The sequence below is a fragment of the Lissotriton helveticus genome, chromosome 10, assembly GCF_964261635.1.
Source record: "Lissotriton helveticus chromosome 10, aLisHel1.1, whole genome shotgun sequence".
Taxonomy (NCBI): Eukaryota; Metazoa; Chordata; class Amphibia; order Caudata; family Salamandridae; genus Lissotriton; species Lissotriton helveticus.
In genome coordinates, this window is record NC_136071.1 from 300,091,607 (window position 1) to 300,110,888 (window position 19,282).

A 19,282-nucleotide genomic window follows, 5' to 3' on the forward strand; every position below is an offset into this window, starting at 1 on the left:
GAGCTTATGGTTGGAAGCTGGATAGGCGCCACTAGATCAAGTAATTTAAAAATGAGAAATTCCTTGGACAAATTTGAGAAAATATGGAACTATTTCTAAAACTATACAATTCACTTAATTTTAGATACTAACTTATAAGGACGATTCTTTATGGAATTTTGGGATTAACATACTGTGAAGTGCTGTTTGAAACAAGATATAGCAATTTGAGGAAGTTCTAGTACGATCTTGCTATACCAGGAGTGGGTTTGTTATGTTTAGTTTTATGTAGGTATAAGTGATTATATTATCCAAAAGAAATTACTCTCTGAAAAAGGCTCTGAACAAATATATATATTTTTTATACTAAAAGTAAAAAATAGTGCTAACCGCTTCTTCGTTTACAGTGCAACATAGTTAAAATTATTTAGCAAACTTTTGCAACAACTTTGAGCCATTCACCATAGTTACCACCTCTCTCATGCAGTTCCCACATGAAACTGGACTGTTTTCATACAAAGACGGCTGGTTCTCTGGATTTGCTTAGTGCAGGCATGCTTGCTTGAGAACATATGTCAAAGAATGCTTGGGTTCAAAGACACTCTGACCCTTCTCAAGAACTTAAAATCTTTGAGAAAGAGCCACTATTTTAGAATTCAGTTACAGGTGTCCATTATCCTTCATTACATGAAACCTCAAAACACAAGTTATTTAATCTATTATGTTTAATATGCACCATAATCATTTAAATACCTGCGTTTTCCTTTTCCGCTTGGCTCTTTTTTGGAATGCGGTACACCTCCTAAAATAAAAATGATGAAAATTCTGAGATAAAGTTTTACAACTTCTGATACATACTTGCTTGAACTATTTTTGTTACGTCACTGCATCAATAATTAATTTAACTATTTATTTGCTTATTTATGTAGGCACTTATTAAACATGAACCTAATCAAGCGGGCAAACAAGCCCCTTACAGAAAACTTCATAATTTAACATTGTTAAGTAAAATGAAAGAGGATTCGGAACTATACATACGGAGCAATGTAGAGTGAAGAGTTCTGGAATATAGCATTAAACAAAAGTCAGTAAGGTGCTGAAGTGGGAGAAGAAAAGTGCTTAGTACCCCTGGCGAGGCATTGAGTGGAGAGCACATGGTGTTGTGTTTCCATGGTCTTGCTGGAGATGGACAGCCGCATATTTCATGCCCTGCCACCCCTCCCCCACCCATTATTAGGATCTTGTGATTCAGAGTTTACCTGTAAACAAAGTGTCTGACTGATTCCACCTTGGATTTTTGCATGCACACACTGCCATTGTTTCTGCGATCCATGCTATTGTTAACTCACAGAGGCTGTTGGTGTAACGTGTCGGTGTACGGTCACGAGGACAGAAGTGCCGATGGACTGCAGCTCAGCCGGGTTGAGTGGAGCTGAGCGGAGCATCAGTCGCAACCTAAAGCCGCAAATCCGAAAGCTGCAAGGACCCTGCCCTGAAATGCATCTCCAGATTGGGGAATGGTGAGACGCTGGGAGGCACAGGGTTGACGGGCGGGGGGCGCTATAGCCGAGGCACTACCTGACCCAGCGGAGGATGCCAGCGTTAGGCTGGTGCAGCTTGGTGTAGGCCACTCCTTGCTCACCCATCTGCCTGCCTCCACTAGTGCGCACTGTCTGGTGCCTGTTGTGTCGTACCCGTGACGTAACGGGTACGCCATGTAGGGTCATGTGACCAAAGTTTTAATAAACAGTGGCGCACGTGCGTAACGCCAGTCTGGCGCATGGCCGCGAGAGCCACTCAGCAATACCAAATCCCAAGCCTCCTGTCTTTTGATCCAGCGCTGCAGCCTTATAATCTCTCCACCTCACACTACGAGGTTGCGAGTCACCGCGACCACGTCAACACAACTGGTGACAAGGGTGGGCGTGCCCCGCCTCCTCACGCGTGGCGGCACAAAGGTATTTCTCTGACCTTGCAGTGCTCGTGCCACAGTGAATTCACGGCCCGTGGGGCGTGGCGGATCGCTGAGCGTGGCGGACCTGGCTTTGCTCACAAACCCGGTGAGTCGCTACCCAGACACTGCCTCCCACCATCCTGCCACATGCAAGGCGATATATCCGCATCAGGCCGCGTCGGCGGTTGTGCGCGCCTCGTGCACACGTGCATCCGGTCAGCGCTACTACGCACTTTTAGCTCCCGCTGCTGACGTCGGCGGTCGCACATGCCTCCATCGTTCCCGTGCCCTGGTGGGGGAGGGGGGAGAATCTGGTGTGCCCTCACAAGCAGACGACTGAGTGGAGCGGCGCGCATCCCTGTGGCTCGGGGCCTACGCCGGTCAGCGGTGCCAGGAGGACAGAGCGAACATTCCCAGCATCAGGGCTGCACAGTAAGCACGGCAGTAGAGAGGACACCTTGGCAAGGAACAATAGAGGTTTGTCATGTCCACCATTCTCCCCACTGAGCCATTCGTGGTGGAGGGCCCCCCGTCTGCACTCGCCCCAAAGTGGAAAGACTGGGTAGAACGGTTGCTGATCTTTGAGGCCACGTTGGTCCACAAGGACCAAAAGAGGGCTATGTTACTACATCTGGGGGGAAAGGACATCCATAACATAACCAAGACGCTTGCAGAGGCAACACCCAAGACTCACCACAAGCTTATCAATGCCCTCAATGGATACTTTGAACCAATGCCTAACCAAGATTACGAACGGTTCATTTTCCAACAAGTGAGCCAACTCCCTGAGGAATCACTTGACACATTCCACGCCAGGCTCAAGAATCTAGCGTCCAGGTGCGGGTTCAGAGACGAGACGGAAGAGATCAGGGGACAAATAATCCAAGGCTGTGCGTCAGCGAAGCTCCGCGAAAGGATCCTGGAGGAGTCAGGGAAGCCACTAACGGACATACTGACACTTGGTCGCACCAAGGAACTGTCAAAGGCCCGAGCGGCCCACATGGAGGCAGCGCTACAGTCCCCATTTAAGATGAAACCCGTAAACGACGAAACCAGCACCTCGGTGGAGCAAGAAAGAAACCGGGACCACGTCCCCATGGCAGGCGAAGACCTGTGGATATTGTGGAGGACCACCTCATAAAGCAGCGGAATGCCCAGCAAAGGGTGTGGAAGGTTCAATCATTTCGAAAAGGTATGCCGGTCGAAACAGTAAAGGAAGCCCCGACAAACGGTTAACATGGTACTGGACAGAGGCGGGGAGCACAGCGACATGGATGATGATGACGAAGAGGAACGGGTGGTACACAAGGTACACATGATCGGAACAGCAACTCGGAAAGCCCGACGCCTGCCACAATGTCACATCCAGGTAGGCCCGCATGACATCATGCCCATAGTGGACACGGGCGCCACGATTAACATCATGGCCGCCACCCTGTATGAGACCATGCACCCCGCTCCAACGCTACACACCACAGCAATCAAGTTTTTTGTCTGCAGCCAGGACACGCCCCTGAAGATAAGAGGCCAGTTCATGACCCCGAATTCACATGGCACCTGCTCCATCACCGCCAATGTACACGTGACGGAGGACGGACAAGGCATGCTATTAGGCTACAGCGCTGCGGAGGAATTGGGAGTAGTAACCTTCGCATTCGGAGTACGCCAGGAATCTGTTCAACACATCCTGGCTGAATTAGCGACAGTGTTCAAAGAGATTGGGAAGTTCAAAGGCAAGGAAGTGCACCTCCACATTGACCCCACAGTGCAACCTGTAGCCTTACGTCATCGGCGAGTGGCATTCCACTTGCGTCTCCTGGTGGAAGAAGAGCTAAAGAAACTGGAAGTAGTGGGTGTGAGAAAGTGCCATCTTTCTTGCATTGGTATGCCCCCACTTCTTGCTGAACTGCTGATGGGCTTTGGCTGAGTGGGCCCTGGACTCCTGCAAACCAGGTATCCAGGGCCTGTGTTCCTTCCCTAAAATGGTGTTGAAACTATAACCCAATTGGCATCTCTGGCCACCTGTCAGCCCCTAGTAAATGGTACCTTAGGTACCCAGGGCATGGTGACCAGAGAAGACCCCTAAGGGCTGCAGCACTTATTGTGCCACCCTTAGGGGCCCTGTACCCTGACACCCACACACTGCCTTTGCAGGATGAGTGTCTAAGTACAGAACTAAACAAGGAGTCAACATTGCACACATCCCTGTGTGCCATGCCCACAAGACCCACTGCCCTGGCATACCTCAGTCACCCCTCTAGCTGGGTGCCCTATGCCAGTGGTGTGGGCACAGGTGCATGAGCCCTGTGCCCCTACAGTACCCAGGGCCATTCCTGGGCACTGTAAGAGCAGTAGTATATGGTGCTGGGAGGCCGACATTACTAACTCCACAGCACCATGATGGCCTCACTGAAGACTGAGAAGTTTGGTATCAAACTTCTCAGCAGATTAAACCCGCACTGATGCCAGTGTGAGATTTAATGTAAAATGCACCACAGGGTATCTTAGAGATGCCCCCTGGAACCTAACCTACGATCCACGTCTGGACTGAAAGGCTGCCTAGGCTGCCACACAGCAGACATGTTGCTGGACTCCTGGGTGGAGAGCCCCTCGCTCTCCTGGGCCTGCAACAATGCACATCCTGGGCGAGGTGCTAGTTCTCCTCCCCAGGATGGGCAGGGGGAAGCTTCAAAGGCCTGCCGCCTCTGTGAGCTTCTACAGACAATTTGCTGTACCCAGCAACTTGCCCCCGTCGGTTCTGACCCCCACTCTGGCGGGAAGACTGGCGGGAAACCCTACGTCAGGAAGGGGGATGTGCCAGCCTGTGCCAACCCCTCCCTTCAGATGGGAGAGGCGAGGTGAAGCACGACCCCGGGCTCTGGCCATCTTGAGGATGGGGAGCCCTGCCCAATCGCAGCTAGGCTCCTGCCCCCCTGCCACCGGAGAGGATCAGACTAGGGGGTGTACCCACCCCAGGACAGGGACCTATTGGTCCCTACCCTTGCCCTACCTGTAACGCCCCTAAATTCAGTATTTAGGGGCTCCCTGAACCTTCCTTCCTCATATCCCGATAAGAAAAGAAAGAAGATCAAGAAGAAGACCACCCGCCGTGCAGCTGCTAACAGGACAACACCCACTGACTTGGCCCAGCCCTACCGGCCTGTCGATCCTGGAACCTGCTCCTGCTTAATCCCGGTGACTCCTGGGGACAGCAACCTTGGGATCCCCGGAGGACCTGCCCGCCTTGACCCTCTTGAAGACTGGGACTCCCATTAGCAGAGGCTTCAACAACCATACCCCTGGGTGCCAGCCAGGAAGCACCAGACCAACCCACTCTGCACCCGCCGAGCCCGGCCCGTGCCCGAGTGATCCAAGACCACGAGGACGGCCCCACGGCGACTGGGACCCGAAGTCCAGTGCCCAAAGACCCTCCTCGACGAACCAGACGACGCCTGCAGCCTCAGAAACAGGGACCCCTCCAACCACTACCAGCCGAGGGTAAGATTTCCTGATGCCCAAAGACACCCCTGCACCCGGCTCCCTGCGGCCCCCTGTGCCTTCCTTTGGGGTACCTACCTTTTGTCCAAGATCCCAACTTACCTCTAGAAGTGGTGGTCGCCCCTGAAGAATCACCGTCCCAGAGTGTGCAGCCTTTGTTCCCTTTTTACCTTTCCCATCGAATAACATTTAGTGCACGCTGGCTCAAAAGCACCCTGCACCCAGCCGCCCGAGTGCCTCTGGCCGTGCACCCTGTGTCCTATCCTACTACCCATTTGCCCTGAGGAAGTGACCAGGAGCCCAGCTCCCACTGCCGTGTGGCCTGCTAGCCAGCAGCCACCAACCGAAGGCCCCCTGCCTCTAATTGGATAACATTGGGCCTAACTACCTCTGCACCCGGCTGCCCCTGTGCCGTTGAGGGTGTACCAACTGTACCTACCTGACCCTGGTTGACCCCTGAGTCTATGCCAGAACCTTAACTTCACTGGTCGAGTACTCACCTGGAAACCGATAACTCACTTTCCTGCCATAGGATAACATTGACTGGTTTGACTCGAAAAATCTTCTAAGTGTGAAGTTTTGAAACTCTAAAATATTCCTATAAAATCAGCCGAATACCGAATTCCGAAGTACTCACCTGTGATCAGGAGAGAAGCCAGTACTGTACCTTGTAGCTCAGTACTGAACCGCAAAAGCAATCCTAGCCGGGTTTGCTAGTAACCTGAATTTTCTCCATAGGGATCCATTGTCTGCTTTTCTGTGAAATTTCTTCTGTCTACTTTTGAAAACTTGAAATATTCCTTAAAAATCATACCAACTACTGAAACGTAATTACTTACCTGTCTTAAATAGAGATCCCAGTACTGGACCGAGGAGCCCAGTACTGGATTACAAAAGTAACTAGAACGTACTTTACCTGTAAACTGAATTTTCTCCCGTTGGATAACATTGCTAGATTTTCACAGAAAAGTTTCTAAGTGTGAACTTTAAAAATACCTTTATATTCCTTAAAAAGCATTGCAAGAACCAAAACGTTTTTACTAAACTGTTTTCAGCTTACACCCCAGGACGGACTCTAGGATCCAGTCCTGGAAATACAAAAGTAATCTACAAAGTAATTAACTACATTTTTGTAGAAAAACCCATTGAGATCAATGTGAAATTGTGTTTAGAATTGTGTTGCCTACTGCAACCCCTGTACCTATTGTGTTTACAAAGTTATTACCTTTCTGCAAAGTACTTACCTGAGATCACTCATAATTGAGAAAATTATATTTTGATGCCTGTTGGTTGCAAAAATAAAACAACTATATCTTTTGATATAAAAACAATTGGCCTTCAGTTCAGTCCTTGAGTGTGTGAAACCTTTTGCTGACGGAGTGTGTACAACAAATGCTTTACACTGTCCTCTGGTACTGCCTTACTGCTCGACCAAGCTACCACTTTTGAAAGTAAGGTCAGCCCTGACTTTAACCTCTGTTATACCTCTGGGGTTTGTGGTCGCTATACACACTGTACCTTACTTTGGTCCAGTATATATAGAGCCACTTTCTCACAGTGGGCATCATTGAAAAGATGATGGGACCCACCCAGTGGGTCTCCCCAATTTTCGTCACTCGGAAGCTCATGCAACCAAGGAGCAGTCAGAATCTGCGTGGACATGAGGCAGCCGAATGCTGCCATTAAAAGAGCGTGTCACATCACTCCCACGATAGACGATCTGATCGGGGAGATGGCGGGAGCATGTTGGTTCTCAAAATTGGACCCGAGATCCGGATACCATCAACTTGTACTGGATGAGGTCTCCCGCAACATAACATTCTCCACTCATGTCGGTCTCCGGAGATATACCCGCCTAAGCTTTGGGGTGTCCAGCGCGGTGGAAGTCTTCCAAAATGTGATCCACAAACTGATCATGGACATACCCGGAGTCATAACGTCAGTGATGGCATCATGGTCCACGCCAAGACAATCTCAGAGCACAACTCCCGTCTAACTCAGGTGCTCCGTAGAATACCGGACGCCGGACTCACACTCCACAGGGAGAAATGTGAATTCCTCAAAAGGAAACTACAATTCTTTGGCTATTACTTCTCTGCCAACGGAGTTAATCCAGATCCTGACTAAGTCTGTGACATTAAGGATGCGGTGTCCCCCACTAATGTCACCGAGGTCCGCAGGTTCCTCGGAATGGTGAAATATTGTGGGCGATTTATCCAAGATCTCACAATGCTCACTCAACAATTGAGGGAACTCACATAGGACTCTGTCCCCTGGAAGTGGGACACGGAGCAGGCCAAAGCGTTACAGGACATCAAAGATGCCCTTTCTGATGCGACAACCCTAGCGTTCTTCGATCCTAGGAAGAGGACACTGATTGCTGTGGACGCTTGTCCGACAGGGTTGAGAGCAGTATTGCTACAACGGTGGCACAAGGTAGAAGACTGGGCTCCGGTAGCCTTTGCCAGCCAGTCGCTCACGGACCGGACACTGAACAACGGTACCCCCAGATAGAGAAAGAGGCCATCGCTGTACACTGGGGGTGCCGTCACTTTCATCTCTACGTGTACGGCAAACCATTTGTTGTGGTGATTGACCACAAACCCCTGGTAGCTCTATTCTCCGGGACATCCTCCAAGCCGCCACACAGGATAGAAAAATGGATGCTCTAGTTGCAAAACTACAACAAATGAGTGGAGTATCAGCCTGGATCCAGAAACCCGGCGGACTACCTGTCGCGCCATCCTAGGGAGGCCACCGATCAGAAAAAGGAAGATGATGCTGCTGATACGGAGGAATACGTCAGGTGTGCCACAGCCCGGTCCTGCCCTCGCCCACTCTCCATGGACGACTTACGAGAATAGACAGACAAATGTCTACAGTGCGCTAAGCTAGTCCTGAAACACAGCAACTGGCACAGAGCAAAGGAAGAGTGGAAGATACTCACCGTGGAGGCACACCGCATCATGGACACCTTGTATAATGTCCGGGAGGAACTAACTGAGCACCCCCACTGGGTGTCTACTGCGGGAACACCGGCTAGTCATCCCATCGGCCCTTACAGCCAGGGTAGTTCATCTGGCGCACAATGGACACCAGGGGATGGTCTAAACGAAGTCACGGCTATGGATTAAAGTACGATTCCCTCCCATGGATGAGCTAGTAAAAGCCACCGTCCGGTCATGCCAGGGGTGCCAGGTGACGGGAGAGGCTCGCCATCCTGCTCCGGTAATTGCTGCACCTAGGCCCACGAAACCATTGTCCTGTGTCAGCTCCGCGTCGGAAGCCTTCCAGACGGGAGACACATGTTCGTAGCCATCGACGATCACTCTAAGTACCCTGAGGTAGAGATCATAAACTCGCCAAATGCTGCGTAAGTAATCCCAAAGTTGGAGAAGATCATGGCGACTCATGGCCTCATTCAGGAGCTGAGAACAGATAATGGGCCTCCCTTTCAAGGGCAGGAGCTGGCCGCATTGGGCATTCGGCACCAGAGAATCACCCCTAGGTGGCCACAGGCCAACGGAGAGGTAGAAAGGTTTATGTGGACCTTGAACAAAGTGATACGCATTGCCCACGACAAACATCAATCCGTGGAGCTGATGATCTTCAACTTTCTCCGGAGCTACCGCCAAACACCCCACACTACTACTGGTGAGGCCCCGGCACATCTACTCATGGGACGAGTGATCACTGACTCTATTCCACACCACCCTCAATGGCGCCCGGCAGTGCCCGACGATGCTTCAAGTGGAGGCGCAACGCCTACGTGCCCATGCTCAAGTCAGCCAACGACAGCAGGCCCAGCCGATGATGTTGGCAATAGGTGACCTAGTACTACTCAAAAACAGGATAACCAGCGGCAAGTTTCAATTTCCCTACGAAAGAAGCCCCCGGACTGTTGTTAATGTGAAGGATACCCGGATCATCGCGAGAAGAGGAAGGGAAATGGTGACAAGAAATGCGTCACACTTCAAGAAATTCCAGCATGCCTCGCCGTCAATCCTGTCGGGTACAACTGAGGTTCCCCAGGGGTCCCTGGGAGAGCCCGAGGTGAACACGGATATGGGGGCAGAAACATCCGGAGCTCAGGGACAGGACTCTTGACAGAGCCCTGACTACAGGAGAGGTGACCATGGACGAGGCATTCGCTGAAGGGCCCCACGGTCCCTCTGAGGATCGACAAGATTCGCAGCCCATTGCGGAGGAGAGGGAGCCAAGTGGGCGCAGCAGCTCCCAGTATCGTCTCCGCCAGAATCCTGAGCCAACTCGCAGGCTGACAGATTATTTCACGTAAGACTGTTCAAATTTGTTTTGCAAAAGTAATTTTGTGTGCCAGTTATTGTCATGGACTGCCAGGGGCTGCTGAGCACTGTAATAGTGAACTGAGTTTTGTTTGATTTTTGTTGGGGAGGAATGTTGTGTCGTACCCGTGACGTAACGAGTACGCCAGTAAGGGTCATGTGACTAGAGTTGAAATAAACGGTGGCGCACGTGCATAAAGCCAGTCTGGCGCACGACCGCGAGAGCCATGCAGCAATACCCGAGCCTCCTGTCTTTTGTCCCGTCCCTGCGACCTTCTCTGTCCACCTCACACGACGAGGTCACAAGTCACCGCGACCCCATCAACACAACAGTGCCCTTTGTTTTGCCCAGATAGTGCCCGCACCATGTGACACATTTGTTGCAGATACAGCCCTTGGGGACCTGTATCCCGGAAAACCCGGTGGTCAGGCAACATCGAGTGCGGGCGTATAGCTGCCGCACCGCAGAGCGTGAGCCCGGGCCCCCTGCTGAAGCAGTTCAGTCAGGTCTGGGCTCGGCGGCAGCCCGGCAGGAATCCCACAGACTTGGTCATTGCACTCACCTTTGCTAAACTTGCCTAGGTACTACCAACCAGAAGCGTGGCCAGTGGCAGAGGATTGGTCCAGGCCAGTTCAGATTGCAAGTGTCAGAGGACAGGCAGGACAGTCAGACCAGGCACCGGCGGCAAGAGAGGCATAATAATTGGCCAAATAGGGCTAAAGAGATTTTAAAAAAAGCTCGAGCCAAGTGTTCCTCTCTCCTGGATTGGATTGTGAGTGTGATTAAGAAGAGCTCGAATTGGCGGAAGATGCCATCTAGATGCTTGTGCTACTGTTGGTTAATCGCATCTACAGAGTCAGGTGCAGAGCCTTCTCCCAGATCAGTTGGAAGCGAATCCGATTGCCTTGGCTCTCTTAAATTACATAAAACTATCAAGCGTAAGAAGCCTCAAGATCATCTGTCCTTTTTAAAAGTCTCAGCCTACGGTGTTCGCAATGTTCACTAAGGGGTTGAGAAATAAGACATCGCGGATTAACAAAGAGGGGATGTCCCCAGTATGGCTAGTGTCAGGGTTCTACAACGCAAATCAGGGTTCTCCAATGCAAAGAAAACTATACTGCACAAACCAATCACAAACTGCCTGCACAAATCAATTAAAGACTTCACAGAGACGATCCATTGGTTGGACAACAGAGTATTTCAACAACTCTACTAACAATGCCAAGCTGGGAAGACAAACCGATTACTCTAGGCAAAGGCAGACGACGGAGGATCCAGTTGTTTGTGGAGGGCACGTTTTCGTGATTTCGGCCTTCTGCGAATGGAGAGAGTTTACAGGTGCTTCGGGGCAGACAGCAGCATTCAGGATCTTCGTGGTTAGAGCGGATATAATTTCCTGCCATTTCAGAACAGGAAGTTATTATAATTGACCACACCACGAGTAAGTTGATGTACTTTATTTTGGGTATGAAGTCAAACGACATCCATAGCCCTGCCAGTCAGGCACTGAACAGGAGTGTGACTTGGAATGTTGACAGCACCAAGGGTCAGCCCAACAGGGACAGAAAAAGGAGGGGGGAACAGAATGTACCAACATTTACATTTAGGAAATTACAACAGAAGTGTTCTTTGATCTTTCAAGTGTTGTCTGTAATTCGCATCAACAGAACAGGAAGGACAGTTATTTTGGGAATGTTTATTTCAATGAACAAGAATTCGACCATGGGAAACATGTATTTTGACATAGCATTGGTTAATTATGTTTCATAATACACTATCAGGATATAAAGTAAAATATTGAGCAAAAGTCTCAGCATTTACCTCCTTCGACTTTGGTGACCATGTGAACAATTATCAGTGAATAATCGTTTGGAGCATTGTTCAACATATGTGAACAGAAGTTGGATCAATCAGAACGTTCCTGAACAGTATCATAAAATCATATTGATCTTCATTTACATATTTTATATTGACATTGGAGTTGTTTCAGTGAGAACCTTCTTGAGCAGCCGTGAGAACTCACTGATCTTCATTTGCATAAATTACAAGACAAATAATAGAGACTATATTTATGGGTCACGTAGTTTCTTTTACAGGTAATTTAAAGTACAATAGTCCTCTTACATTTTATATATGTTGATTAAAGGACAATTGATCGCTCTAAGTCTGACATTGTTCATCTTACTTTTAGGTCTCTCTCCCTGCAGTACACTCCCAAAATTCCCTTCCCCTCATCTGGGCATTCTGATACTCTGGGTATACTATATCAGAGTCGGAGCGGTCAGAAGGTGGGCCTCTTGAGGGTACTGCTCCCGAGGAACATTATGGATCGTGGCAGCTCGTGTGGATGAGTAAAGCACTGATATGGTCATTTCACAGTTATTAGTTCCACAACAGAGTAAGTTTATTGTGCAGAAATTGGCGGCATCTCCTATTTTAACTCAACCTACTCAACTTATTGAACAACTTTCGTTTAATATATTGGTTGGAGATATAGAAATTGACATGTTGGATGCTAAGGATAATTTTGAAATAGTAGAAGCTGGTTAAAAGCCGTCGCCTGAATTTGTTGCCTCGATGCAGACAAAGAGCGCGGTGGCTATAACTTCCACTGCAAATGCGGCAGAGTTACATTTAGGATTGTCTTCATTTAGGGGGTTGTCTCAGATGCCCCAGAAAGATCACCGCTGGGCTGAATGTAGTTTGGAATGTAGTTTGGATCCTAGGGAATTAGAGGACATCACTTTGCCAGATACAGCTTTACCCATGGTGAAAAATCAAGAGTTGGAGGCCAAATTAAAATCAATGATCGCTCAAGAGACTGCATTGAGAATGTCAACAGACTGTCCTGCTAGTTGTTCACGAATGCCAGCTTCGTATAGCTGCAATCCTTCAAGTGATGGTCTTTCTCGTATATCGGAGACATTGAAGTCTGAGGGGACCCTAAGCAAGGGGGCATAGGACATATGGCATGAATAGGGGTTCCAATTGGAATGAGGATCAAAATGTGAATAGGGGAGGGAAGGATAACATTGAAATTTTAAATGCCCAAGATAAAATTTTGTCTTCAATTTTAACTTTGTTAGAAAAATCCACAATTAACTCTGACCATTCGTTGGATGTATTGTCTCCAATTCTGGTAGGTGTACAGCGCCTTACTCTTACAGGTTGCCACCTAGCAAAAGTGAAAATAGGTAATGATCCGACTACTCAGGCTTCCCAAACTAATATAGTGGTAAGGTAAATGGGAATCCAAGTTTGAGATTGTGGTGATACAGGAGTTTCCTCAGATGGGCAGAACGAAGAGACCATAACACAAAGTGATATGAGCTGTGCAGCCCCTCTAAACCAGCTGTCTGAGGATAAACTATCATGTGTTGTTGCAAGTGAAAACACAAAGGGTTAAGTTGTTAAAAACTCCTCGTCTATTTATTCAATCTATAACAAAAGGAAATTACGCACATTTGGCGATCCAGTCAGGTTCAGGTTTTAAAGTCTTTATTTCGATTGTTAAAAGAATCATAAAAGACAATTTTACAAGCAATAATTAATTAACATTTAAATACACATACATTAAAAGGGAATTGAGCATTAAAAATGAATTAAACAGTTTGTAGACAATCCTGAGTTAAGTTCCCTAAGACAAATTTCCCCAAATAAAATGGGATTACAAGTAAGTTCATGCTAACCAGGTTTAGGCTACTGTTTTGTCCTGAGTATCCACGCCCAACCCAAATATTTGGCAATACACACTGTGATGATTTCCAGTGTGTTAGTTTTTAATACATGGATAGCCTCTTCTGATTTTCTTATGGGCAGTCTCTGAAAGAGTGGTTTTAGCCATTTGGTCCTTGGTGCATGGTATTTGGGGCAAGCAAACAGAAAATGGCCCTCTGTTTCTTTCTGGCCTGGGCACCATTTGCATTGATCCGTGATGCTAGAGGACCAATTTTTCGTGAAGGTATTCAACGGCAAAGTGCCCACCCGAAACTGGTGGAAGAGTTTCCTGTCTAAGGATTTAGAGACCGTGTCCCAGTAAAGTTCACGTATGGGGTCCAACTTAAAACAAAGAAACCTACCAGTAAGGCTAGTAGAGCAGGAGGCATTTATTCTATTCAGGCGAAGCGTGGACCAGTACAATTCTTTAAATGCCTGTTTGGTTGGAAAAATACTAACTGCTGGGGAAGACCAAAGGTGCTCTAAGCCCATGGCCGTCAAGATCGATTTGACCGTTCGGAACCAGGGAATTTTTTCCGATCCACTGATTGCCCTTACTTCTACTACCCCGTTTGCAAATAAGGTAAGGTCGGGCGAGGTCCATAGACGCCTCCAGAAGGCAACCAGTCTGAATCTAGCCAGCTCGTTAATTGGAGGGCATCCCAAATCCAAACAAAGGGGGATTGAGGGGGACGACTGTGGCAAACCAACCAAGTTGCGGAGAAACTTACACTGTATTTTAAACAGGCCCTGCAAATCCATATGACCCCACAAATCCGCACCATATAGAATTGCAGGGTTAATTTTGGCATCGTAGATTTTGAGGGCTGGTGTGACCCGCTTGGTTATAGATTTCCTTTGCTCACTCAGTAAACAGCCGGTAAGTCGTGCAAGTTTAAGATGTTGGGCATCAACTTGAGTTTTCCATTTCAAGCGACTATCTAGCATAACCCCCAAGTATGTCATGTTCTCAACTTGGTCCAGCTTGACCCCTCCCATACTAACTGTACTTCGGACAGTGCGGTTCTTATTTAAGACCATAAATTTGGTTTTCCCAACATTCACCTTGAGGTCGCTGATGACACAGAACTCCTCAAAGCGGTCCAGGGCCCGCTGTAGGCCGCTGCGTGTTCTGGAGAGGAGTAAGGTGTCATCAGCAAAGATGAGCATTGGGAATCGCTGTCCTGCCAGCATGGGGGCATCAGTTGGGGTCGATTCGAAGAATTTTACAACTTGGTCAATAAACAAAAGGAAGAGAGTAGGGGCCAAAACACAGCCCTGGCGGACACCACGGGTGACTGGGAAGAGTTCTGTCACCTGGCCCTGGGCACCCCATCTTACCCTTGCAAAGTTGTCCTTATGCATTTTAATTATCATGTCAAGCAATTCGGTTGGCATCCCTAGAGACTTCAGGACTCCCCACATTTTCTCCCTCGGTACAAGATCGAATGCGGACTTCAGATCGATGAACGCAGCAAAGATGGTACCGCCGCCAAGCAGCACCACCTTCCAGTAGATCAAACAAAATCTGAACACCTGGTCGATGGTGCTGGTTCCTGATCTGAAGCCCGCCTGCATTGGGGATAGGATGTCCTCCATCTCAATCCATCCTTGGACCCTACCCAGGACCATGCGAGCGATAAGTTTTTGTATGGAGTCAATAAGACTAATCGGGCGATAATTACCCGGACTAGACCTATTGCCCTTTTTATAAATCGGCAGGATCTCCGCCCCCTTCCAAGATTTGGGTATGCCTGCGCCTGCAGCAATGGAGTTTGCCACCATGGCAATATATGGTATCCACAGGGCAGGGTTAGCTTTGAAGAGGTCAGCGGGTATAAGATCCATACCTGGCGCTTTCCCTCGCGTGGTACAGTGTAATGCAAGCTCGACCTCACCTTCTGTAAAAGTGATGATCTCGCTTTGGGTAGTGGGGTGGGGAGTCTTTTCAATTGTGCTGGATGGCATAGGGTTAACAGCACGGAACTGGGTTGCATAGAAGGTCACCCATTCATTGGGGGGCACATGGTTTGTGGGGATACGACCGTCCGGATCCTTCCCCCACTTAACTATCTCCCAAAATTTGATGGGGTTGCTGGACATGGAGGCTACCAAGAGGTCAGACCAGTATTTATCCTCCCACTCCCTTTTAGCCTCCCCTTGTGCTTTCCTATAGGATGACCTGGCGGCTTTCACCAAGCTAGCATTCCGAGACTTAACAGCTTTAACTAGGGCAGTATGTGCTTCCCTGCATTTTTTATTATACCATTTGTGGGGGCGAGTGGGTACCAGGTTATTTCCCTGTCGGCGAGGTTGAGAACATTACAACTGCTCCCTCTCTTATTAAACAGTCTAAGGCTGAAACTGCACTGGATCCTCCCGGGGAGGGTGCCTCTGAAGTTGTATATGATGGGGCAAAAACATGGTAGGGAAAGAAGAAAAAGTACTGGCATATCACAAAACGTAAACCAAAAAAACTGAGGTTTTTTGAGGCTTCAGTAGAACCCGATAATGCTATTTTGACCAAAACCAGGAAAGAGTATAAGGCTGCTGGCCTTCATGGTGGTCAAGAATTTGAATGCCCGGATAATAATTCTTCCTCCCAGCACGCGGTAGCCAGATTGGTCCTAGGATTGCCACGTAGGGTGTCAGCCTCGGCTGCATTGAAGACCCTTCATTGGCTCCCAGTCCATAAAAGTATCCTGTTTAAACTTTTACTGACGACATTTAGAGCGCATCGTCACCTGGGCCCAGGATATCTTTCAGTAAGATTTAAGCCCTACACCACAGTAAGAACACTGAGGTCCAGTACTGCAAGCCTGCTCAAGGTCCCGGCATTTAAACTATCTACCAGAGGCGGAAGATCGGCCACTGTTCTGGGAGTAAAGGCCTGGAATACTATGACTAAGGACCTTAGAGTAATTGAACAGGAGGGGCAGTTCAGGAAAGTATTAAAGACATGGATTTTTTTAATATTGGATGCCTGCTCGTCTAGACCTCATTTAGGTTTCGCTCTACATAGTTGATTCTCGTCACTTACAGCGCCAGGAGACTCCATTAGGAGTGGCAGTTGTACTATAGAAAACTTACTTTTCATTTCATTAAGTATGATAGAAGTGCCTTTATTGGGAGGATTTGGACAAAATGATGGAAATACGGATTTGAGAGTAGTCAGCTATAATGAAGGATCTTGTCTGAATGAACTCTGTAGAGTTTAAATTAGAGGGTGATAATAGGGAGATAACCATCACGACGTGGTTAAAGGATGAAAAGAAAAAAAATATATATATTGTAAAAAAAATATTAGCAAACTAACAACTTTGAAAGTTGGGGAATTAAAGTATGGAGACTTCACGGTCTGCAATATCCGACCCCACTAATACCCATAGTGAAGAAGGAGACTCCAAAACAAACCGATGTTAATCAATTTAGAGTATTGAAAGGCACTTCAGGTCCATCTTCAGCTGTAAATAGGCTAGGAAGCATTAAAATCAAAAGCTGTCAGCCAGGGTCTAGAGTGTGTGAGGAGCTAAAAGAGATTCATGCGGCAGCAGATGATTGGAGTTGGCTCCCGGCTATGCCATCTGGAAAAAAGACAGCAAAGATGGACTGATGCTGGGGTACTTCGTCCAATGCACCGACAGCAGTTAGAATTTGCTCTTGGAATACTAATGGTTTTAACACACTTGTAGAAGATGTAAATGTTGTAGGTTTTTTAAAATTGTTTGATTTGTTACTTTTGCAAGAAACGTGGAATTTGATCAGCACTCCGCTGATCGGCTATTACGAATATTTGAATGCAGCATGCAGGGACGCTGCATATGGTCGACCTAATGGGGGACTCTCAATTTATGTTTCTTTAAGTCTTAATGTTGAACATTATGAAATAGACCTCCAAGTTAAATGGATTCAATGTGTTAAATTAATAGACAGTCAATCGTTGGTCATTTTAAATGTTTATTTAAGCTCGAAAAAAAAGGTGCGATCACTCCAACTTACCCAGTTATGGGAAATGGTGAAAGTGCTATATTATGATAATAGGGATGCTCAGATAATTATTTCGGGAGATTTTAACACTCATCTTTTATTGTATAAAAAGCAGGCAACCCATTCAGGTCTTTTATCCCAATGGTCTAATTGTGAATTTATTAAATACAATCTAACGATGTTATATGATAGAGAGCACCTTTCAACATTTAATAAAGCCGACTGTCTTTCTATAATCGACTATACGATATTGTCAGATAAACTCTCAGAACAAGTTCAAAGTTATGAGATTGTGCCAAGGATGGAGAGCGACCACAATCCGCAAGTTATTGCGATCAATTTATCCTTCGAGTATTTACCAGAGACTAAAATATTGGGAACGGCCCGGTCGCTTTTAATTTAAAAAGGTTAATTTGGAATGAGAAAACAGAGAAAGATATTATTGACTTTCTCTCTCTTCTAATCCTTGATGCGCAGGTCAAATACTCTGACGGAACTCCAATGATTGCCCTATGGCCCACCTTATGCGGCTCCCTATTGAATAAATTTCCCAATAGGGAACCATCTGGGGCTGTAATTTTGAATCCTAGGAACCCAGGTTGGTTCTCCCACCACTTACTATATTTGAAACGGTCTCTTAACAAATCAATAAGATTAGTGAGAAAAAAAGCAAAGGGATCTTCCTACTTTTTAACGTGGCTTAAAATTAGAAATCTGAAGAGGGGTTATAAGAATGAAATCTGGAGGGCTAAACAATTGTATTATGAAGCGACCTGGGACAAACTCCATTTCGCATGTAAGTCTAAGAATGTTTTGGAGTATAATTAATAACTTAGAAAATGGTAATTTTTGAAATACAAGCGCCAATATAGATAAATTAAGTTGGATACATTTTTTTAATAATAAATTAACTTCCCAAAGCCACATGATAAAGGAGCTTGAATGTTCGGGCACCAAGTGTGAATTGGAGCCAGGTGAAGAGTGCGACCCTCCCGGCACAAGGGATACATCAGGCTCAAGGGATACATCAGGCTCTAGGATTACTAAGTTATGGTCGGTAGACAAAGTTAAAAAAGTTTTATTTAAAATTAGATCAAATGGAGCACCTGGTCCTAATGGAATGCCGAATGCTATTTTTAAAGCTAAAATTGAGCATTGGCCAGAGATATTAACGGCCCTCTTTAATGAAATTCTTAAAACTGGTTGTATCCCGGATTCATGGAGGGGAAGTATAATACAGCCGATCTACAAAAGTGGGCCCCAGGAGAACCCTGCAAATTATCGATTAATTACCCTAACAGACGTAGATGCTAAAATATTCGCAAGTTGTCTGTTAGAGGAGTTAGAGTCTTGGGCGGAAAGAGAAGAATTGATCCCAATCTTTCAAACAGGATTTAGGAAGGGAGAATCGACTCTTACCAATTTGATTTTATTGTCTTTATTAGGAGAAAGAGCCATATGTAGGAAACAAAAATTGTACATCTGTTTTATTGATTTAAAAGCCGCATTTGATTCTGTACCCAGAAATATTCTTTAGAATAAAAGCTAATGAATTGGGGTATAACAGAAACCCTAATAAAAATGATTAAATTATTGTATTCAAATACTTGGGTTCAAGTCAAAATAGGCGATGGTAGACATACTACCCGCCGCCTTAAAACAAATCTAGGCTTAAAACAAGGATGTGTGCTTGCTTCTTGTCTTTTTAATTTATTTATGTCTGATCTCCCAACCCATTTTAATGATGTAAATTCACATTCCCCTTCTGTAATGGGTAAAGAAATCAAATACTTACAGTATGCGGATGATACTATTTTACTTAGCCAAACTATGACAGGACTA

General features: G+C 46.9%; 1 protein-coding gene across 3 annotated transcripts in view; it reads right to left on the reverse strand.

Moving 5' to 3' along the window:
- Positions 1-19,282, reverse strand: part of SETD2 (SET domain containing 2, histone lysine methyltransferase) — a 1,168,808-nt gene that overhangs the window by 431,459 nt on the left and 718,067 nt on the right. For all 3 annotated transcript variants that reach the window (XM_078662450.1, XM_078662451.1, XM_078662449.1), the window contains exon 13: positions 733-781. In XM_078662450.1, the coding sequence (XP_078518576.1) occupies positions 733-781 (49 nt within the window). The remainder of the gene's footprint in view (positions 1-732; positions 782-19,282) is intronic.